At 51.6% G+C, this 22,721-nt stretch overlaps 1 protein-coding gene across 4 annotated transcripts in view; it reads right to left on the bottom strand.

Moving 5' to 3' along the window:
* Positions 1-749: 749 nt before the first annotated feature.
* ARHGAP17 (Rho GTPase activating protein 17) overlaps positions 750-22,721 on the bottom strand; it is a 54,416-nt gene continuing 32,444 nt past the window's right edge. For 2 of the 4 annotated variants that reach the window (XM_053275674.1, XM_053275676.1), the window contains exons 5-20: positions 22,381-22,492; positions 22,139-22,215; positions 21,080-21,191; positions 20,889-20,957; positions 20,674-20,755; positions 17,060-17,187; positions 15,736-15,847; positions 14,622-14,703; positions 13,863-13,943; positions 13,018-13,131; positions 12,527-12,618; positions 11,257-11,410; positions 8,522-8,761; positions 6,596-6,777; positions 5,484-6,098; positions 750-1,698 (exon numbers count right to left, since the gene is read on the bottom strand). In XM_053275674.1, coding sequence (XP_053131649.1) covers positions 1,553-1,698; positions 5,484-6,098; positions 6,596-6,777; positions 8,522-8,761; positions 11,257-11,410; positions 12,527-12,618; positions 13,018-13,131; positions 13,863-13,943; positions 14,622-14,703; positions 15,736-15,847; positions 17,060-17,187; positions 20,674-20,755; positions 20,889-20,957; positions 21,080-21,191; positions 22,139-22,215; positions 22,381-22,492 — 2,398 coding nt within the window. In that variant the 3' untranslated portion in view covers positions 750-1,552. Of the gene's footprint in view, positions 1,699-3,432; positions 3,476-5,483; positions 6,099-6,595; positions 6,778-8,521; positions 8,762-11,256; positions 11,411-12,526; positions 12,619-13,017; positions 13,132-13,862; positions 13,944-14,621; positions 14,704-15,735; positions 15,848-17,059; positions 17,188-20,673; positions 20,756-20,888; positions 20,958-21,079; positions 21,192-22,138; positions 22,216-22,380; positions 22,493-22,721 lie in introns of all 4 variants that reach the window. The other 2 variants (XM_053275675.1, XM_053275677.1) reach the window with 2 other exon arrangements.

Raw genomic sequence — 22,721 nt, 5'->3', positions numbered from 1 at the left:
ATACCGAGTCAGACCACTGGTCTATGTAGCTCAGTATTGTCTTCACAGACTGGCAGCGGCTTCTCCAAGGTTGCAGGCAGGAATCTCTCTCAGCCCTATCTTGGAGATGCTGCCAGGGAGGGAACTTGGCACCTAGATGCTCTTCCCAGAGTGGCGGCTGAGGGGTGGAATCTCTTCCAGTGCTCACACTTCGAGTCTCCCATTCATATGCAACCAGGACAGACCCTGCTTAGCTAAGGGGACAAGTCATGCTTGCTAGCACAAGACCAGCTCTCCTGCACACAGGAGTGTGTTCCTAAGTATAAGGATTATGTTCAGTGGAGCTCTATGGAACTGTAACAGAGTTCTTCACTTTTGAGCAAAGGAGTTCTCTCTTCGGCATAACAGTGACGTGGGGCCTCCTTGGGCAACAGCCACACGAAGAGCAGAGGCGGAAGGACACGTGACCAGCCAAAGTTCATTGCAATTCCTCCCCAAGAAGCAATACCTACAGCAGGTGAAGCACTTTTAAGAAACCCTGTAAGCAACTGTTGGTGTGAACAGGCCCTGATATGAAGAGCATTTTGTTTTGTTTTTTAAACGGAGTTCAACCACAGCACAGAGACCCAAGCAGATAACCTGCTCCAGCCTCTCAACGTCCACGGAAAGTGCCTGCACTGGGCTGCCCAGAAGGCAGGAGCATCTAACCATGTCCTTTTGCGATACTGAAGGGACAGCTGTTCTAGTTGAATAAATCTGCCTGGCAGCAGTGAAAGTGAGAGAATAATTTTACTCAGCAGATGAATCCAAACAGATGTTCTCAAAATTCACCCCATTTATAACAACTGAAAGCAATACACGCTTTCCAACCGTTCCAGCTTGATAGCAGCTGCCCATGGTTGTTACAGGAACCAAAGCAGGATGGTTAATACAAATAACTATGACAAATAAAGGGTAAATAACAACCAATACTTAAAACAGTAGCACTGAAATGGTTAAAGAGACAGTACATTTCCTTCTACAGCATGACAGTCCATCAAGGCACAAGGATACATCCACAGCTTGGAAGAGTGACCGATAACCAGCAGCCACACCCAGCACAAGTGGCAGTTTTTTGGTTCATACTTTTAAACAAAAAGTCTGCAGCATGTCAGAGCGGGAGTGTCTCTTGCGCGCCATCTCCTTGGTAAGAGCCAAGAGGCCTGCGTCAGGAGGCTCCTCCCCATTCTGCATGCCTTGCTTTGGATTCTCTTCTGGAATTTGTTGGCGAACATCATCTCTGTTAGCAGCAGCAAATTAAGCTCCCTATACAAGGCTCGGCAGGCCGGATTATCCCACCCACAGCTTAGGCACCTTCATCAAGACACAGGTCATTAAACTTCTTCGGAAATGGGGCAGGGTTTTTCTCTGGAGGCACAAGTGGAGGCTGCCTGACAGTTCCTGCCATTTCTTGAAAGAAAGCAAAGAAGAAGAAGAGGAGGAAGAAGAAGAAGCTTCTCACTGTCGCATCTTGTCAGGCTGGGTTCCCACTGGGACAGAAGGAGGCTGCGTCGCGGAGTGGTTTTTCTTTCCATTACAAAGCAGTGCTTTCGGAGTCGTGATCGATGTCGAGCACGAGGTGATTGTGTGAACTCTGGCTTGGTACAAGGGCTGACTCTGTTGGAGGAAGCTCTGCAGCAGGGAGGCCCCGCGGTGGCTCTTGAACACTGGCATTTGAGTCTGGGCAAAAGACACATGAAAAAAGACACAGGCGCGTGTCAAAAGAACATCGGCCTGTAGACCAAGAGGGGAGCAACTAGATGGAGGCTCTGGGAAGCTTGGAGGCAGGTCTGTGTGTGCGTGCTAAACCCTTCCGCCCCATGACTGGGCCAAGAAGAAGGCCAGATTCTGTGATACAAGGAGATCATGCAAATATCTTGCACAATTTCCCCTTCTGGCCATGGAGGAAGGGGAGGAGCTAGAGGTCTGGTGGTTCCAGGGGGCAGTCTGGCTGTATCCACCCCTATCTTAAGTCACACCAGATATTTCAAGCTCATCTATGTGAGGGCTAGAAGCTTTGTCCTTTGTGGCCGCTGACATTCTCAGGAGGATGGGTTGGGGCCCCATGCCAGTGGTCAGAGTGCAACCGTCCTGGGCTTGCAACAATGGAAGGCAAACCACGGAAAGGGAGTTTGGACTTCAAGATGCTCTGTCTAGCATCCAATGGGAAATCCCTGAAGTTTCAGAATTCAGTGTCCCGTCAACTGTTACTTATGCAATACTTATGGCAGGGGGGAAGAATCATTGCTCCAAGCTGTTGCCCCCTGTCCCCTTCTTAGCCAGCCCCCTCCGCTTCCCCCTTCATGGAAGCAGGGGTGGGGTCACCAAGTGGGCCACTGGTTCTGTAGGCAGCGATTCGGGAAGCGGGAAGTGCTAATCCCTGTTCAGGGTTGGCTGATCACTGGCTCCACACAATTGCCCTCCCGCTCCAAACAGAGAAGCAGACATGGATGAGAAGGCAGCCTCCCATCCTGTGCGGCACAGACAGTTGGACATCAGCAAGAACAGCCCCCTCCCCATCCCCGTGAAGAGCCTGAAGCACACGAGCAGCACTTGTCTTCACAAGGACCCTTCCAATGCCAGACAAGGCCCGGGGGCACACGGGAGATGGCGCCGTGAGCAGCGCAGAGGGCGGCACACTGGCCTGCACGGGGGAATCTGCAAGACCCCATCATCCGCTGTGTGACCAGGCAGGGATGCCCGTTCGCCTCTGTGTGAGGTCTGCAAGGGCAGGGCAGGATTGCCGCACAGCTTCTTGTGGCTTCAGCAGACACCAACGCCAAGTGGGGATGAGCCACAAAATATGGACATGCAGAGAGAGACCCCACCTTTGCGGGGCTTTGGAGGCTTTCCAAAGACTGGAGGGACGGGGAGCAGCCTGAAGCTCTCCAGCCGTTATTGGACCACCCCTCCCATCACCCCCAACCGTTGAATACAAACAGCTCAAGGACGTCCCCCGTTGGTACAAATGGCCTCTTTCCAGCCTGATTCCCCCCTGTATCCTCGGGCCTTTCAACCAATGCCCTTCTTCACGTTTTCGTTGAGGACCTCATGCCTACATCCCCAGCAGAGAGGGAGGTATCCCACCAGAAACGCTCCACCCCAATGAGGGATGGGGAAAGGGACAGGTGGGTCTCCCAACGCTCCAAAGAGTTTAACAGACAATCATTCCATAGCCCTGAATGGATGGAGCAACTCCTCCACTGATGGCAGGAGAGGGTAAATACGGATGGATCCTGGAATCTGTCCAGTGCATGTGTTAAAGGAAAGAAAACATCACTCTTTTGACATGCAGGATTAGTTCAGGTGCAAGCAAGCCATGTTAGGGTGACTGGTTAGTAAGGGACAAAGCTGCATCCATGATTATGCATTTGCAACACGTCTGGCCAATCGGAAGGCCTCATTTCCTCTTACCATTTCCAATCTCAGTTCCTACTGAATAATGCAGGTCAAACATCTAGATTGTTTAATAAAATTCTCAATTAGAATTCGTTATTTGCAAGTGGCGTTACAACCTGGAGGGGATTCAAGGGGTTATCTGTGCGGCCAAAGAACATCTTATTCCAGCGCCCAGTAAGGTTCGGGACGGGGATGCGGCCGACAGGTTAGAGTTTTGCTCCATTAGAAGCTGGCCATGCGTTGCTCTAGCCAGCAAGAAGACGAGTGTTACCCCAAGGAGGCCAAGATGAAGCACAATTAAGAAGCACCCAACCAAGAATAAGAATCAGCACAGCAGTCAGACTGGGAACACTGGCGCAACTCCTCTCTAGGGGGTTCTCACACTTGGGCCCCCAGAAGCCGCTGGACCACACCACACGGAGGTCAGGTCTAGCCATGGCTACGAGGCTGCCTCCAGGTTCAGAGGCAAGAGGAGAGAGGGCATGGCTTACTCTCCTGTTTGTGGGCTTTGGACTAGATGGGCCTTGGGCCTGATCCAGCAGGGCTGTCCTTGTGGCTGGGAATGATGGATGTTGTAGTCCAACAGCAACTGGGGACCCAACTGGTAGAACTGCCGGTACAAGTGACCCTCGTTATCCACAGGGATTCTGTTCTCAGCTACAACCTTTGAAAATGAGGCAATGGGGGCTTAGCTTTCTGGAGGCTAGAACATGGCAAAAACCAGAAGAAAATAATAGAAATAAAGGGCCATACTGTGCCCTGTGGGTCTCCAGCTGTGCAGCAATGCCCTCCAGAACCCTCAATTTTGGCATTTCCCACCAAAAAATCATGGAGAAATCCCCTGCCCTGAAAGAGCCGCAAAATGGCAACTTTCAACAAAATAGTTCATCTAGGAACATAGCTGAATTTTAACCCTTTAAAAACCCATGGATAATCAGGCCGGGTGCACATGGCCCGACTGTGGATACACAAAACCACAGGTGTCAGGACCGCAGGTAATGAGGGCCACCTGTATAACTGCATCAACAGGGACGCTGCTTTGTTAGCTACCAAAGAGCTGCGGGCAACCTTCTCTACAGGCCTGGAAGATGACTCCAACTGCAATCTAGTGCAGTGAAGCCGAGAGAGAACTTCCTGCCCATTCCAGATTTCCTGACAGCTATGGAATTACACTCTCAGGGCTGAAATGGCCATTCATCCTCTGAGGAACTCTTCACGCCTGAAATACTAGAATAAGAGTCTCACGTAACAGGGTAGCAATTAGCTTTGCCATCCGGTGAGCTGCTGGGGTGTCACAGAATGTTCACAAACATTCTAAATTATGGGAAGAAAGTAAAGTCATGAAATGCTGCTTGCCAGTGCAGATGGCATGAAGGAAAATCAGTCTGGCTGGTGGGAAAGTCATATCGGGCCCAGGAACAAGGAAGTGCGGGATGTGGGTTGACAGGGAGGGAAGGAGAAAAGTAAAAGGCGTGTGAAAAAACAATCGGCTGCAGGTTTCTAGCAGTTAAAGATTTGCTAATTAGCAGTTTACAGAAGTCAGATACCTTTAAATATGAGAAGTCAGCTGTTGAAATTTGCCGATTTATTTTGAAACTGAATTCTGCTGGCAGTTAAAAACACCCCAACAATGAGCTTTGCTTGCTTCTATAGATCCAGTCCTTTAAACATTTTTTGCCATTGTGTTTTAAGTATCTATCTAATCATGAGGACTAGAAACTTAGATCTTTTACATGGAGACTTGCAGTTCCAAGACATGTATGGCTTTGTGTGGAGCCATAATCTTGTCAATTTAAAAAGGCATCTAAGGGCTGACTCACCAAAAAAAAAATCTAAGAGTTTGGGTTTCTCCCTTTGTGGGCCCCTCTGGCGACTACAATGAATTCCCACATGGGTGAATAAGGATTTCTCCTAGCATGGTTTGGAGCGGTTCTTTTTCTGGGAAAGACCTTTAACACGGGACCCTTCTCCTCACGTGCGCTCTTCCGTGACCCCGTCCCGGGCTCTCGGCACTCCTCCCCACTCCAGCCACTTTCACAAAGAGTCCGTCCAGAAAAGACACTCACCGGTTACTATGCGGGACGCAGTTGGAGGGAGGCCAGGAGCTGAAGCATCTCCAGGTGGGTGAGGCGGTGGGGGGACGGAGGGCCGGTTCCTTGGCTTGGGGACCGGCCTGGGTCTCGGCAACGTGCCCGTCTGAGGCGGAGACTGAGCTGGCGGGGCTTCCTGGGCAGGGGGCTGAGGGGCTGGGGAGGTGGCACTGTGCTTCCCCAGGGGAGGCGTGTCGGGGGGCGTGGGCGTTCGAGGAGGGGGAGGCGAGGGCTGCTCAGGGCCGGGCTCGGCGCCAGATGCTGCGGCTGGGGACGACCCAGGACTGCTGGCCTTTGGCTGCAGAGGAGGCGTAGCCGCTGTCTGTGTGGGGGGCTGCGGGGGTGGGTGGCTGGGAGCCTGGAGGTGGGGCAGGCTGCTGGAGTAGCGCCGCGGTGTGGAGACCTGGGGGGCAGCTGCTGCTGCTGCTGCAGGGAGCTGTGTGCCGCCGTGGCTGGGGGGAGAAGGGCTTCTGGTGGGTGGCTTCGGGGACACAGAGGGGGGCTGCGGGGCCGGGGCAGCACTGGGGTTCCCTGGCTGGCCAGGGGGCGGGTTGGCTGGCTTGGGAGGGGCCGGCGCAGGCTTCTTCACGGCTGCAAGACAGGCCAGGAACAGCGTCAGTCACCAGGCACGGCCCAAAGAGGCCCCCCACCCTCCTCCCTCTGCTGGCTACTTAGCATCTCCCCATGAGCGGCCGAGGCCTTCCCCCGAATGCTCCCAGGGTGCTGGCTGCAGCCCGAGGGAGACTGGCCAGGATCCAGACCCAGTGGGTTGTGGCTGAGCACCGCGGGAATCGAGGAGACCAGCTAGTCTCAACTCTTTGGAAGGAGACGGTCCTTGGACTCTCCTGGCTCCAAGCCGCTGGGGGCCGGAACGGCCACCCTCAGCCCAAACATCGGTGTGCTGCCAAGCCAGAAGGCCACACAGCTCGGCTCTCTTCCGGAGGTCCACGATGGACTCCTCTCCCCCACCCTGGGATGCTGCTCCTGCTGCTGCTGCATCCCCACCGACTTCCCAAGGAACTCCTGCTTTCGTCTCCAGAGACATTCTGTCCTAGAGTTTCCTAGAAACAGGGACTTCTCCAACCCACCTCGCCTGAGCGCGTGTGGACTGGGCCCAGCAGCTGCTGCCGCCGCCGCCTGCGACTGCCCAACCGAGAGCTGGTTGGCGCTACTGGCAGCTGGGGGGTAGCCCTGAGCCGTGCTGCCATGACTCCCGTTTCTTGTGGGTGGAGGAGTCGTCGAGGGTGTGAGGTCCTTCGGCTTTGAAGTGCTGGAAAGAGAAAGGGAGACTGGATCAAAGGCTGCTCTTTGGAGGTACGAGCTCTTCCCCTCTCGAGGTTTCCAAATAGCAGCGGCTCATTCGGAATATGATGGCTCATTGGCGTTAGTGCCACCTTTACAGAGCTCCTTGCCCCCAGCTGAGCCCAGAAAAGGGTCTCTGGTGTGCTGCGAGCACCCAGGGGACAAACTCTAAGCCATCCTTCATTCCAGCTGAGAAAGGACCACCACCAACATGGCAAGGAAAAGGCAGCAAGGTTAGTCCTGGAAATCTACCAGAGACGAGTCGCAGGCGCAGTGTTGCTGGGAGAGAAGCAAGCTCCTCTCCTGACAGACCTGACGGGGGTCACACACCAGGACTGCCGAGCCCAGCTCTGGCCAAGCGTGTGCTCTGCCACTGAGCCATGGCCCCTGGGAAACCCAGAAGGGGAAGCTCGGTTGCCCTCTTCACTGCTTGCAAGCCATGCCGGGGAGCCGGTGCTCTCTCTCGCCACCCCCCGATCCTTTCGAAAGGCAGAGCTGGGGGGGATGAGCTGGTCACAGGAGCAACCCTCTTCCTCCCCTACACCCAGACCACAGGGCTGGCGGTGGCTCCACCGCTCGCAAGGGACAGACAGACTTCTGAGTTGCTGGCTCCAGCGGCCTCCCCAGCTTCACATTCACACAGGCATGTACGGAGATCATGTAGACACACAGGGAAACCGCTATGTTTGTCCTCCAGTACTACTTGCACATGTGAGAGCACAGAATCACAGACAGACAGAGGAGCACAAGGACAAACTCCTCTCAAAAGAGGAGCAGACAGCCGGGCCTGGCCTCCCTTTCCCTCGGAAAGAGGGGCGAGGTAGAGCGAGGGAAAGACTTCAGTACATGGGGCGGGGCGGGGGGGGGGGGGGTCAGACACAGCCTACATTGCTTATGCACAAACAAAACCAGAGCTGAGGGATTCTAATTACGGGGCTGGAAGGAACAATACATTTGCTTTTCCAAGTGTGTGTGTGTTTGGCGGGGGTGGGGGGCAGTCCTGCCGCTGGCCACAACTGGAGCCGCTGTCGGCTTGGGAGGAGAGTATGAAGAGCACTCCTGCTCTCAGCATGCAGGAGTGTAGCGATAGGGGGCGGGAGGAGATTGACCTGCCTTTGAGCAGAAGGTCAAATGAGGTGGCTGTTCAGCCATTTCAGCCTTGCGGCACTGTGGAGCAGTCTCAAAAATTAATTCCTTTTGAAGGTTAGTTATCAGTGACGCTCACAGAACCTGCCTCTAACAGATTCCAAGGTTCTGCATGCCTTGATGCAGCTTCCAGCGCAAGGCAACAGATGTCGAAACCCAGAGGAGTTGGATTTCTGTACTTTTGCAGAATGTTAGAAACAACAAACTGCAGAATTTCACTTTTTAAAAACAAAGCTGCTCAGTTGTGTGGTGTTCTTTAAAAATACAAACATTTATATGTTTAAAATTGGGAGCAGTTAATGTTGAATACTGCATACATTGATTCTGACCTCAACGTTGTGAAACCTAGATTTCCTTGCAGAATTCAACTGGAGTAGAGCTGAAGAGATATCACAATGTCAGGACAATAAGGGCAGAGAACGGAGGGCATGCACTTGTCTCTTTTCATTAGGGAGTACACGGAGCTCAGAGGCAGCAGTCTCCATGAGCTGTGTCTGGCCAGATGCTGTCCCCTTCAGAGCACTGTGCGTGGGCCTGGCTGCTGGCGGACCTCTCCCCCATCTTACCTGCTGTCCTCCACGCCTTGACTCTGGGGTGGCTCCGCTGGGCCAGGGACCCCAGAGGCAGCACCCAAGAGGCCGGGTTCAGCCCCTGTGCCCTGTGGGTGCTGCTCTGCCACGGCTGGAGCCAGCGGGCCAGCCTCTGTGGGCGGCAGTGGGGGCTGGAAAGCAGGGGCCGTGTGCTTTCGGGTTATAGTGCCACCTCTCCGAGGGTTCGCTTGGAAGTCCATAACCTTGACACCAAAGCTACAGAGGAGAGAGAGAGTAAACACACCATGCAGACGGGCTACACAGGAACACCAAAAAGAGCAGGAGAACTACAAGGCCAGACAAGAGGGTGGTCCCTGTTGCTTGGCATGCAAAGAAGCAACAAGGGACAACTCTCAGGTTCGGTCCGCAAGACACTGTGCCAGAGTTAAAGGTATGCAACACACCTTGGCTCAATTCCACAGCTGAGTGGGGAGGTGATGGACGAACAGCAAGACAGACTTTGATTTTGTCTGCATATGTAGTCAGATGCAACAATGGAGCAGAATATACATCCAGGCCAAAAATGTGGGTACAATTTCCTTTCTTGGCACACTGGGTATTTTATTATTTTATAAATTTATACTCCATCTTGCCATTAAAAAATGCTGGTCTTTTCCTCCTTAGTAGCCCCAAAGGCTCCAGCCTCAGTGCGAAGCCTAAAGCTTGGCACATCCAAATAGCCGCCATCTTTGATTAAGCCATGGGATATTGCATTTGGATCTCTATGCATCAGTTGCAGGGCTGAGTGTGTGTTCTGCAAGCCCAGAAAAAGGTCCTGGGCATTGAATTCAGCTTCCCAAGAATTTCAAAACCAGGCTCCATTTTGCCCTTTGAGGAGGGAATGGAGACTCTAGACAGAGGACGTTGGCAAAACCCCAGGAGCCAGTCTGGAGTAGCCAAAGAAGACTCCCAGGGGTGGAATTCCATTTCCTTCCCCATGTTTTGCAAAAGCAGGATGATGCAAAATGAACATGAATATGCAAATCTGCTTTATCTGCCACTTGCAGAATCCTCCTTTTCTTAGTGGGAAATTTGGTGGGGGTTTTGTTTAGCAGAACACACACAGAGCGCCCTGATAACCAACAAAGCATAAACAATGAAAAGGCCATTCATTACCTTAACTGTAAGTAGGGAGTGAACTCTGGCCCCTCCCCCACCCCCACCATTTTCACACCACCTACAAACAAACTTTAATCTAGCCACACCGTAGTAAAGCAAGGTGAAACTAGGAAGCCTGCGTTTCAAGGATGACGCTCTTCCACGCTGCAAGAAGCTGGGAAGGCTGGTTAGGCGAGAGGAGCACTGGCAGGTGGGAAAGCAGCACAGGTCTAAGCCACTGTTCAATCTGGGGCAGCAGCATCTTGCCACATGGAGCTGCCCCAGAACCACGTGGGACTGGAAGGATGGTTGGGAAGGTGGACTGGTTGACGTGATGAGACAAACTACAAGGGGCGCCATGGAGGACAGAAGCTGCAGCACACGGTGGGGGACGGAGAGCTCTAACCTCTGCCTGCCAGGTGCTGTCCCACCAAATCAGAAGTCTTCCTCCTCCTGAGGGCCTGAAGCCTTCCTCTGACCATTCAGACAGGACAGGATATTACAGGCAAAGAACCCCCAGCTTCACAGGCCACTGCAGCAAAGAACGCAGAACCCGGCCATCTGCAGCTAGGAGGGCAACCTAACAGCTTGGCTTTTATCATGCAAGGAACGCAACGCGGTGGAAATACCAGTACTCTACCTTTGGATTCTCCTCAAGCTGCAGTAATGAGGGGGAAAGGAACCGCTCAGGGCTTGTTTGCAATGGTCCAGGGCATGCTTTCCAAAAACTCACCCTCCACCAGGGGGCTGCCCAGGGGGCTGCGTGGACCTGATCACCTGTCCTAGGAGAGCCACCTCTTGTCTGGACTTCTGGTTTGAATGAGTTACAGAACGAAGGCTTACAGCTTGCAATGTCAAAAATGTGGACTCTCTGGGGAGATCGGCTGGGTATTTAGATGGGTGCTAAGACTCACGTATTCAGAGTCCAGTATTAACTTTAAGAGGGCTCATTCTCCGGGAGGCTGCCACGGTTTCATGCTGAAGTTTCTTTCGTATTTTAATGACTGATATTTACATTTTACATTTGCAAATTGCTTTGGCATTCATGGTAGAGAAAAGCAGATTATGCACTGGTTAAATACATAGTTCAACATATGAATGTCGACAATCCCAGACCCAAACGAATCGTGAGGGTGTCGCAGCCCTCAGAGATACACCAGTGAATGTTGAGTTACCGACATGAGAAGGTCAGCATGCACCAGTATATGCCTGATGGCAGGGACATACATCAACGGATACCAACATTGCAAAGTTTCCCTGGGATTAGCAACACTGACACGGGAACGGGAACGTTCACGAGACGTCAGATATTGATATCTGCTACAGCACACAGTCAGAAGTGGAAACGAGTCCAACGTGGCAAGAATTGCCAGCAAGAATGGCCAGCCATTGCCCTCGGCCTGCTTCTCTTTCCTACAGAGACAGACAGCGGCTGTTTCCTACTACACAGGGGAAGTGGAGCTGACTGAAGGGGAACTTTTTCGTCTGTGTAAGGGGTTGCTGATCCAGAACCAACATCCTGAGCCAATGACCTCTGCAGCCACCTCAGGGAGGCGCCACAAGGCCTGTGCGAACACTGAACTGGCTCGGAGAAAAGAGAGCCGCGGCCATACCCTTCCTTCTTCAGCAGATCTCCATCCATGACAGCCATGCTCACGGGCCGTTTCCGCTCCAGTGTGCCCGTGTCATAGTCATTCCCCGTGTGCAGGTGATTTGAGTTCATGACAGGCTGCCCTACAAAGGCTCCCGACACGTTGAAATCCACCTCTGGAGTTAAGAGGAAAAAAAAGTTATTTATCTTCTAAGCATTTTTCATTGATGGTACCTGACCCCAGTAAAGTTAGCACACATTGATAAAAACTGCTCCCATCTTTGCTGGGAAGGTTGTGGGTTGATGGGAACCTATTTTCATCTTTGGTGGACCTGTGCCAGGGTCTTGCACTTTTGGTCAAAGGTATTCTCAGAGATGAGCAAAATCACAAGTCAGAAAACAGGATTATGCCCCCAGCTGGCATTAGTAAATATATTTTCTGGGGTCAACAAGACGTGTCATCAAAAAAATTAGTGGCGTTTATGGCAACTGCGGCCAGGTTAGCTATAGCCAAGCACTGGAAAACTCAAACCCTGTCGATGGACAACTGGTATATCGCAATATCAGAAAAGTTATCTCATATTATTCATTCTCGTGCAAATCAGACTGCAAATAATTCTTTTTGTGTTAGTTATATGGTCAGATTTTATTCATTGCACCAATTGGGAGAATTATGGTTGTCTTCTTACCCCAGACAATATTACAATGTGGATGGATAGCTGGACTGGGATTTATTGTATGATATTTTGCAGTCTGTGTTTGGATTACATTTGTTTTGCACTGTAAATCTTCTTCTAATAACGTTTTAAAAAAATTATCTGCTGCACTGCTCCTCTACTTTCTCCCAGCAGTCCAGAGCAGTAGCAAGCCTGTGCAGGGTGGGGGAGGCGGAATGGCTGGTCAGTGGGAGTGAGTGGGGCGTGGGAACCGTTTCCAGGACTCTCCATCTACTGCCCCATGTGGGCTTCTGTAATGTGCCAAACTATCCACAGGCAAAGAAGGGAGCTTGCTTAACATGAGACAAGAGCCTCCCCATCTCTCACAACTTTTAAAAGGGCAGTCAAGATGCATTTGTTCACCCAGGCTTTTAATTAGATTTTTTAAAATTGTGTTTTAATGTTTTAAATTTTAATTGTCGAAATGTTTTAATCTTTTTATTGGTTGTTTGTTGTCTTGTTGTAAACTGCCCAGAGAACTTGCATTCTGGGCAGTACAATGAATGAATGAATGAATGAACGAACGAACCCCCATGGAGGAGAAACACTTGGGACTGTGTGCTGAAGAAAAGTTACCTTCGGGAAAGAACCAACTGGCATGCTGGATGATAGGTTCGACAACTGCTACCACGTGCACTGAAGTTGCTGCTGCCATTTCGGCGAGAGACCTGGTGAGACATTGGGGGACACTGCGTTGAGGGGGCCAAATCTTCACAAGCAACCTGCCCCCCCCCCCGCTGCCTTTCCTGAACGTCTGACCATGTCACTCATTGGCTACCCACAGCAGTCCACCTGTCCCACCCCGGAACCAACGGGACTGAACCTCCAAGACCGAACCATCCGCGTTGATTGCCTCAGCAGTGATGGATCGGCATGATAGTCTTTTCCAGCGCACAACCAGAGATGCCGAATACAGCTGGCTACCCAGCCTTCTGCATGGATAGTATGACGGAAGCCATTACAATGGAAAGGGTATGACTGTCGCCACCTCTCTCTAACGACTCTTAAAATCAGAAGAAACACTTGGCATGGCTTTGGGGTCCAAGACCTCCGCCTCAAGCACTTACCCTTCACTCTTTGCCCACAACAAGTTTGGGCCCAGCACGATGGCAATGTTGCTGGGCGTCATCTTGTTGACGTCGCTGTACTGTGCAAGCTTTGCAAGGAATTTGATTAAGTACCTGCAAGGAAAAGAGGGTGGCCTTGAGGCCCCTTAAGAGGCAAGAGGCCCATTAGACCCCCCAACCCCCAGCACATGGGAGCCTGGAGGGCCTCTCTCCTCCCAGGAGTGCAAAGGAGACCATGGGCAAACTGGCCACAGAAGAGCTTGCTTCAGAGCCAACCCACGCTGTCTTAGTGCTGGAGGCAGAATACATAAGATGGACTTCCACCTCACTCATTAACAGAGGGCCCTACCCACTGGGAAGAACTACTGGGCACGTGAGTGGCCCCTGTTCACTTCCAGGTGGCTTTGCAGGAGAACCTCCCACTGGACTGTGCTCCAGAGAGTCAGGTCTGTCCATCTCGCAACTGCCACCCTCAAGAATGCCAAAAGTAAACTGCCTCTCTCCCCCCATGGTAGGGCTGCCGTCTTCTCTCACAGACTAGTTTTTTCTTCTTTTAAAGAAATTATTTTATGTATTTTTCTCTTATAAAGATACAAAAGTGGTGTATTAAACAGGACACACAAAGAATCCTCAACAAGACAGTTCACGATATGAAACAGAAATAAACCACACCCGAGTTCTAGCATTCACACCAGTCTCTTGCTTCAGTTTAAGAGAAGACGACGGACTCTCCCCTAAGAAGCGTCTCAAGGAAGGAGAAATCTGACTGCTCTTCAGGCGACTGTTCTTTAAGCTGGGAGGATGCCACATGGGACCAACACACATCACAGCTACTCTCCGCTTACCTGAAGTTGGCCAGGTTACTCTTTGGCAATTTCTGACAAATCCTCCACAGGTCCTGCAGTTTCTTATCTTGATCCTGTATACTGGGAAAGCAGAGGAGAAGAAGATCTCTTTAGCTCTGCAAATTGATTGATTTTATTTATATTTATATCCTGCTTCTTCTTCTGAAGAGCCCAGAGTGGTGTATATGATTATGTTTATCCTCACAACAACCCTGTGTAGGAGGTTATGCTGACAGTTAAGCAACTGGCCCAGAGTCACCCAGTGAGTTTCATGGCTGAATGGGGATTTGAACTCGGGTCTCCCCAGTCCTAGTCCAACACTCTAATCACTACACCACACTGGCGTAACTCATTCCCCTTTGGGGCCTGAAAAAGGCCTTGTCTCTTTCCACACATCTTGCAGTTATGAGGCTAGCTCCTCTCTCTGTGGCTGCTTTACAGCACAGGTCGCGGCAAACCACTTCATCATGAGATAGCAACACCCAGTGAGCCCTGCAGACATTTGCTAGCTCAAACTGGAAGGCAGGTAAGGAGGACATCAGAACCATCAGAACATTTAATATTTGTTAAGCTCCTAAAGACAGCAAGCGCTGTAGAGAAAATATGAAGACAGACTCGGCCTGTAAGCACAAAACGGAGCAGACATGAAACAAAACGGAGCAGCAGCAAAAATGGAAGGGGGAGTCCCATCAGCAAGAGAAGCTCTCCCCTTTGCTCCAGCAGGCCTAGACGCAACAGCCAGCTTCACGCTGTTCTTACTTTGCCACCTGTGTCCATTCTTCGTACAGAGCATAGGTCATCAGCGGTTCTGGAAGCTCTCTCAGGTAAGACTTCAAGGCACCTGAAGCAGAGAGGGCAGCAACAATGCAGGAGGTGTGGAGCGATGGTGCACAACGCCTGTCCTCTACTCTTGCCTGTCTCACAAGGCCAGAGGAGTGCCTTGCCTAGCTGTGGCGGCTGCCCAGAATGTGGTCAAGGGCAAGCCCCCCCCTCCCCCAAGCTGAGGCAAGGAGGGGCTGGGGACCCATTTCTGCCACCACATTGGCCACTCGCCCAATGTAAAGATGGGGTGGCCACCTATATGAACCCAGACCCCAGCTGATTGTCATGTGCAAGATGGTAAGCACACAAGTCCAACTGGAGCAAGTCAATGAAATACGCTGATTTCAATTTGCATTTAAACATCAGCTGAACGTAAGAGACTAATCGTGCTAATTAAATACTGAATCAGCACAGAGAGGGAGCGAGGCACAAAACCATCTAATCTGGAGCAGCTGGTCTAGGAAACAGTCTGTAACATTCTTAGAAATGCTGGTGTTCTACTCCTTTAATTAGAATCAGCATCTAAGTGACCCAGAATGTCTCGTGTTGACCTTCTTAGGCACAGCTAAACAATATTACTGAAAACCTCATCCTTTCAAACTTGAAATTATATGGTTTAATTTTGGTGTTATGGTTTGCACATTTCCATTTTTGTCCCCTGAAAAGGGGCATAACCAGGAGTCTGCAGGGCTTTGTTGAAGAACGACACGTTTCCAGAAATGTGTTTCCGTTTTGCCTTTCAAGCTTCCAAAAGCCAGCAAGAGATGTCTGGGGTCATTTAAAGACCACTTCTCTTTCAAGGAGGAGGAAGCCAGTGTTTCTAAGAACATCGTAAAGGGCTCTGGGATCTTTGGCTCATTGCAGCACCAGGCGAGGAGAGAGATGCGATGCCGGTCCAGGCACTGACTGCCTGGCTGGGCCATGCCCTTCCCTGCCCTCCATAATATATTCAATTATGTGACAGAGGGCGACAAATGCACTCTCTGCCCCAAGATGCAGTTGTCCCTTGGAGAAGCCCAGAAGGACAAAGTGGGTCTCTTTGGGGACTGACCTGCCACAGCATGGGGGTCTGAATAAAACTCATCCAGGTGCGAGCTGGAACAGTCCAAGGCGGCTTTCAGCTTCTTCAGCTTGGAGGCTCCAGCGGCAATGCGGAACAAGCCCTGTATTATGGCAGGAAAACACATTCCACTCATGGTGGGCCCTTCCTGTTTCGGGACCATGCTGCCCAGCCCGCTAAGGCTGTGCCTCGATCGAGATGCCGTCAGCATCATTCTAGAGTCTCAAAGATGCCAACCCTGTGATGTCTCTGATGCAGCCCCGGCCCCTCCTCAACCCATCTGCTGATAATGGGCACAACAGGGCTCTCCCTCTGCAATCTAGGCACATGCCCTTTCACGCACTGCAGAGCTTTGCCAGGGGCCACTCCCTGCTGCCACAGACACGACACAGCACTGCACCCAGCGGCTTTTTCCAAGGGATTGACAATCTACTGGTTATTCCCACACCTCTGGGAAAATCATGGCAGACGTGGAGCTACTCCACCACCACCCTTCATTTAAAAAAAGCAAAAAGCAAGCAAACTTCAGGGGATGAATTCTGCTCATGCCCAAGAGCTGACTGAATGGGAGGGAGGTGAATTTGCTCCCTGCAGAATGGCTGGCTGTTACTGCATAGCACGTGGCAATAAACCCGGCCACTTCTTACTTCTGTACCCTAGCAGCATCTCCCAGCATCAGTGCTGTGAGGGCCAGAGAAGCCACCAAGCCCCTGCTCCCAAGCTCTGTTACCCACCCGGCACAAATCCAGACCATGGCTTGCGCTACAAGCAGCTGCGCCACAGAAAGGTGCTTGCCCCACCAGCAAGCCAAGTGGCACACCTGGCAAGGAGAGGCCAGGCCCCCAGGCCAATGGGGAGCATGGCCAAACCCACTGGGAGCAAAACCCACTCACTGAGTTCTCCCAAGGGAAGCTGTATTTATTCGATAGGCAACGCCACGGCACTTCAGTGCCCTGGTCCCTGTTGTGGCAGCCCCTGATGCTTCAAAATCCACATCCTCCCCTCCCCGCCGGAGTGAGCAATAGGGCCATTTACAAGAAAAACCGATCAGTGCCCAGGATACCTGCCGTAGCCACAGCTATGCCGCGCTGCACCCTAAGTGCAGTAGCCCCTGTTGCTGTTCCACCGGAAGCAGAAATAACCCCCACCCAAAACACAGCCGAGAAGGAAACTCCACGGGCCACACAGATGCCCTTCATGCCGGGGCACATGGAACGTCTTCACCCCAGAGTCCTCTGGCACAGCCCAACCGCTCAACCAGCAGAACCCAAGAGGGGAGGGGGAGAGCAGCCATGGCCAAGGGAAGGGCACCCACCTCCTCCTTCATGCCGGTCTCCAGAAGCATCATCACACACGCCTCAATGGGGAGGGCGATTTCTCGGCCGCTGCGCTTGAGATGCTCCTCCAGCAAGGTCCCGAAAGCCGGCTTCTCTGTCCACTTGTCTAGTCAGAGGGGCAGCAATCACAGTCAGCAATGCAGCTGGGGAGGAGCCCTCTGGAAGGGGCAGAGTCCCAGGCGTGCCAGTGTGGCGTGGCACGAGAGGACTCGACTGGCAAAGCCCTTCCAGTTTTTCCCTGGGTGAGGAGCCAGAAGTCTGCACAAGTGACTGGACACAGTCCCACTGGTGGCCAGTTTAGGCCAAATAATGGCTCTTTGGCCCAGTTGGCGGAGGCAGTTCCACTCACCAGCATTCTAAGTCAAGAGACCAGCCTCGCCAGAGAGCCGATCCTCAACTCCAGCATGTAAGCCAGGCACTTTCCGAGGGTCAAATTCACATGACCCCCTGGTGGAGTGGCAGGAAGCCATCGCTCTCTGGTGCTGTGAGCTGCACCTGCTGCAGCAGAATCAAGCGACCACCCTCCTGCCTGTGGGTGCTTGTCACTGCCTACCAGCCAAGTAGGTCACCTGCAGCTCTTTGTGAGCAAACTCCTTTCTCTCTCCCACAATGCAGCCAGCCGGAAACCATGTTGTCTGGGGCCGGTAACTGGAACTACAAAAAGGGAGACTGCTGTGGTAAGAGGACCACAGGAGCTTGGCTGGGGTCATGGAGCCCAGGTCCATTTTTGTCACAGAATGCTGTTGTCTCACTCCCCACCCCCACCCCGCTTTCCCTTCGTGAGTTTTCTATTTTGCCTGTATTTCCCTCTGTTTTTTGTTTGGTGTCCACAACTCTTGGTGCCTTCCTGGAGAGTCGAGCCAAAGCAGACCAATTTGCCACTTAAGCCCCCAAACAGGCTGACCCACGCACCTTTGCTTCTGAACTCCACAGCCACCTGCACCAATTGCCAGGGAGATTTGGTCAGCCCCACTCCCCCCGTGATGGTCCCAGGAGGAAAGCAGAACAGAACATCACCAGGTTTACCTGGGGTAGAACTGGCACACAATTCTCGGGGGGCAGTTCGCCCTCTAGGGCAAATGTGTTTTGACAGATTAAATATGTAGAGAGCTGCCAAACAACATCCCCAGTGCATAGGCATGTTTAAGAAGCTTCCTTCATGCTAGCAACCCCATTTGGCCTTTTGCCAACAATACCGTCCAGGGAGAATTAAAAAGTGGACTTTGCAAACAGTTTTGCACAAGCCAACATTTCTCTCTCCCCCTCCAATTTGACCAGCAAATTACTTTTCAGTTAGTATTATTTGCTGTTTTAGTTGAAAGACAGATGTAAGAGCATTAGCAGACGGTTAGTGATGCAAGAAGTGCAAGAGATGAGGAGTCTGAAGCACTCAGGGCCCACCGGGTGCTCTGGCCACGCTGCCTTGCTGCCCATCGCGCTGTGCCCAGCTGGGCCCTCTGCAAGTCCCTTTCCTCCGTGGGGTCAAGAACAGAGTCCAGACCTTCCCCAGCCTCCTTGCATACAACATGCAGCATTCAACGGGGTGGCAAATGCTGGCCAAAGCAGCAAGGACCCAATAACACTGCAACCATTTCTCTTTAGAGGGACAGAGGAAATGTCACTACCATGACTATGGACGGGATTGAGGGTAGTCTGCAATCACCAAATGCCCATGGGCCAACATCTGGCTCAGTGAGCTTCTGCTCCCTCCCTCTGCTGCTACACCTCCACCTGGTTCTCTCGATTCTAGGAGCTCCGGGCACTGCAGTTCTGGATCCCACGCAGCTGTGTGGGACCACCTGTGCGGATGTGTGTATTGAGACAAGGACGAGCAGCACAGGTGCCAGGAGAACTAGAAGGGCAGGCCAGGGCAGGCAGTGCCCCACGGACTCCCTCCTTGCCACTGTCACACAGCTGGGACTCTGGCTCATGAGTGAGTCTTTTCTTTGGAGGGTCAGATGGCTTCTCCCCACCTGGCCTGGGACAGTTTTTCTTTGCCCCTAAAACCAGTCAGAATCCCATGCCAGTAATCTGCAAACAATGCCCCAAGATGTGTTGCCAGCTTTTAAAAAAGAACTAGATAAATCTGTGGAGGAGAATAGGGTCTATCATTAGCTATTAGTCATGGCAGAATATTCTATGGATTTTAAGAGTGCTAATTTTAATCTGTTTTATTGATTGATTGATTGATTTGATTTATATGCTGCCCTTCCAAAAATCAGGGCAGTTTACATCAAAATAAAAACAAAACAAAACAAAGTCAACTAAACTATTAAAATCATTAACATTAAAATCATTTAAAACCAACATTAAAAACCATAAACCTAATTAAAAGCCTGGGTGAATAAATGTGTCTTCAGTGCCTTTTTAAAAGTTGCCAGAGATGGGGAGGCTTTTATTTCAACAGGGAGCACATTCCAAAGTCCATGGGCAGCAACGGAGAAGGCCTGTTCCCGAGTAGCCACCAGATGAGTTGGCGGCAGCCGCAGGTGAACCTCTCCAGATGATCTTAACAGGCGATGGGGCTCATGGTGCAGAAGACGTTCTCTTAAATCGTGGATTCTCCTTGTGTTTTGAACACTTAACTTAGGTTTCAGCACTTGTTTTGAGCACGTAACTGCTCGAAATTTCAACACTTAACTGCTCAAAATGTGATTACACATTTCCAATGTAATCAATTTTAACGTGATTACAGTTTGGTAGAACCCCCATGTACTAAGGCCGTATCCCTCTGCATATCAGATCCTGGGACCAAAAATAGAGGGTGTCCATCATCGTAATGCCCTGCTCGTAAACTTCCAGAGGCATCTGGCTGGCTGCTGCTGGAAACAAGGGCAAGATGAACCTGTGGTTTGTTACCAAGCCTTTGGCACTTTGGAGACTCTTCAACTGGCCTGCAAAGCCTTTGCTTCTTCCCTGTCCTAGTGCTCTTGCCACAAGATCTTGGCCTGCTGGCCCTGGGGCACATCACTCCCAGGAAATGTTGCCAATTGGCTCCTTGCATGTGACATGCAAGGGTATGCAGCACCCTAAGGAGGGCCACAGAAATTCAGAAGAGCTCAGGTTGGGAAGGACCACAGCTCAGTGGTAGAGCATCTGCTTGTTGTGCAGAAGGCCCTGGGTTCGGCATCTCCCAGGAGGGCTGGAAAAGACCCACCTGAAACCCTGCCAGTCTGTGTAGAGAGTACTGAGCTTGATGGACTCAGCAGAAGGCAGCCTCCGGCAGTCCTCAACATGATGCAGCCAAGAAAGCAATGAGTACAGAGGGCAGGCAATGGCAGCGGGCAGAAGGTCCAGGGCGGAGCTGGCCCGCCTGGCCAGTCCCATGGCCTAGCCTGGCATTAACCCAAGAGGCTTCAGACCAATCCTTAAGTCACGTGTTAGTAAACAGAGTTTGAGAAGAACGTCAGAAACGCAACTGCAGAAGGGATGGGGGCCATTTTGGAAGATGTGCCATTAAGAAAAGCCCCGTGTTCTTTTTCAAGAGGGATGGCATGCCAAAGGAAGGGGGGGGGGATCAAGTTGGAGGAGGAGGAGGAGAGTGCAGAGGTGGCACAGGCAAAGCAGGAGGCAGAGCACAGGTTTACTTTACCTTGATGGGCCTGGATTTCGGGGAGCACCTTTTCTAAGACTGATAATGCTTTTCTATGGTAATCTGCTTGGGCTTCTAATAACTGGGAACAGAACCCACATTTTAAGACAAACGTTAGCATCAGAGGAACACGATGTCACACAGGCACAAGGTTTAAGCATGTGAAATGGATGTTTGGGGAAGAGGAAGCACTACAACAGGGTGGGGATACCTACCGAGACAAAGTATCTGGCATAGTCACCTTCTTTGGAAATGAAATTATACATGTCTGCGGCAAGTTGATCCTTTCAGACGGCGAGGGAGGAGTGAGGAGAGACAAGCCGCAAGTTAGTGAAATCCACGTCTGCTGAAGGCATCCAAGACACCCACAGACACCATTCCATCAAGAGCTCCCTACACAACACACCTTGCACTGCTCAACTTTATTGCCTGCTTCGTCCATCTCCTCCTTCAGGGAATCTATTTTTGAAGGCAGTCCTTGGAAGTTGGTGGCTGAGGTTTTGTGGGCCTGGTTCCATCTGTACAAGAGAGCTCCATATTATTTTTGCTGGACCAAGAAGAGTGTCAGAGAGGAACGCCATTCAGAACGCTCAACACTCTGCTCACTACTCCACTTGGGCTAGGCAAGGACTGTTGCAAGGAAAGGCCCCTCATAAGAACAGTCTTGCTGGATCAGGCCCAAGGCCTATCTAGACCAGCATCCTGTCTCCCCATAGTGGCCCATCGGATGCCTCTGGGAAGACCACAAGTGAGAAGTGAAGGTGCGCCCTCTGTTCTGCTGGTGCTCCCCTGCAAATGGTATTCAGAGGCATCCTGCCTCTGAGCCTGGAGGTAGCCTATAGCTGCCAAGGGACTATTAGCCAGTAACAGACTTGTCCACCATGAAATGGTCTCAGCCCTCTTGACTATTCAAAGAATGCCAAAACAGAATTCAAAAGCAAAGGGCGGAACATTCCCTACTCTACAGGAAGCATCCCAGCAACCAGCAGGGGCTTGTTCTTAACAAGCCGGGGCGGGGAGTGGGCAGTGCCCAAGGAGACAGCTCGGGTTGCTCCTCTCTCTCCCACCCAAGGGGCCATGTTTTCCACAGGCTGGCCATTCAGCAGGTAGAGCTGCAGCACTTTGTTGAATGGCTAGACTGCAGGCAGGGCACAAGAGGAGCCACCCCAGCCGTTGCCAGGAAGCAGAGGCAGCTGCGCCTCCTTTGGTGCCCCCAGCTCGTTAGGACAAGCCACTCCTGCCAGGAACTGCACCTCCTCATGACAGCACATGTTTGCAGACACAGGCAGAAGGCGGCCAGGGCAGAGGAAAAGGCTGGATTGGGCTGGCAGGCCACTTAAAGAGCCATCAGGTTGGGAAGTGCTCCTAGGAAAGATGCTTCCCAGTGCAGCAAAACAGTAACGAGACACTGCTGAAGATTGGCGTTTCCTGCACAAAAGGAAGAACTTTGCAGTTTGTGTCTTACCTAGTTCTGGCAGAATCCCAGTCCAACACCAGCTTTGCAAGCTGCTTCCTCTGTTTCTGAATATTGGGGATTTCCGTCTAAAAGCACAGACAGGAACAAGACATTTGAAAATCTGTCATGCAGACAGTTATATTTAACACAGTTAGCTCTCTTTTTGTGGCATGCATTATTTGCTGTTTAGTCTTTTGAGGAAATGGGCAAGCTGATACCATGGCCAGTTGGGGCAGGCTGACACAACGTACCTCTGTCAACTGGTTTAGTGGTTCTAAGATCTCCTTTTCAACCTGCACCTCATGGTGAGAAAGTTCCATGGCCAGCTTATTCTCTGCATCACCACAAGTCTCCAGCATTTTCCTTAAAAACAAAGAGGAGACACATTTGCTTGAGCTTGCGTTTAAGCATCTGAACACTGGGAGGAAACCTGGGAAGGAAAACCACAGCTCCTCTGTACACCTAGAACAACCCTCCGGTCAGACCATCTTTGCCTAATCAACTCCCTGTCTGCCTGGGATCCCCAGAAGAGGAAGGCATGCCATTTTGTTCTCCAGTGACCCTCCAGATATCCCAAACGAAGCACCAAAGC

The sequence above is a fragment of the Hemicordylus capensis genome, chromosome 13 (assembly GCF_027244095.1).
Source record: "Hemicordylus capensis ecotype Gifberg chromosome 13, rHemCap1.1.pri, whole genome shotgun sequence".
NCBI classification, from domain to species: domain Eukaryota; kingdom Metazoa; phylum Chordata; class Lepidosauria; order Squamata; family Cordylidae; genus Hemicordylus; species Hemicordylus capensis.
Note: the sequence above shows the minus strand (reverse complement) of the source record. Positions and strands in the feature narration are given on the sequence as shown.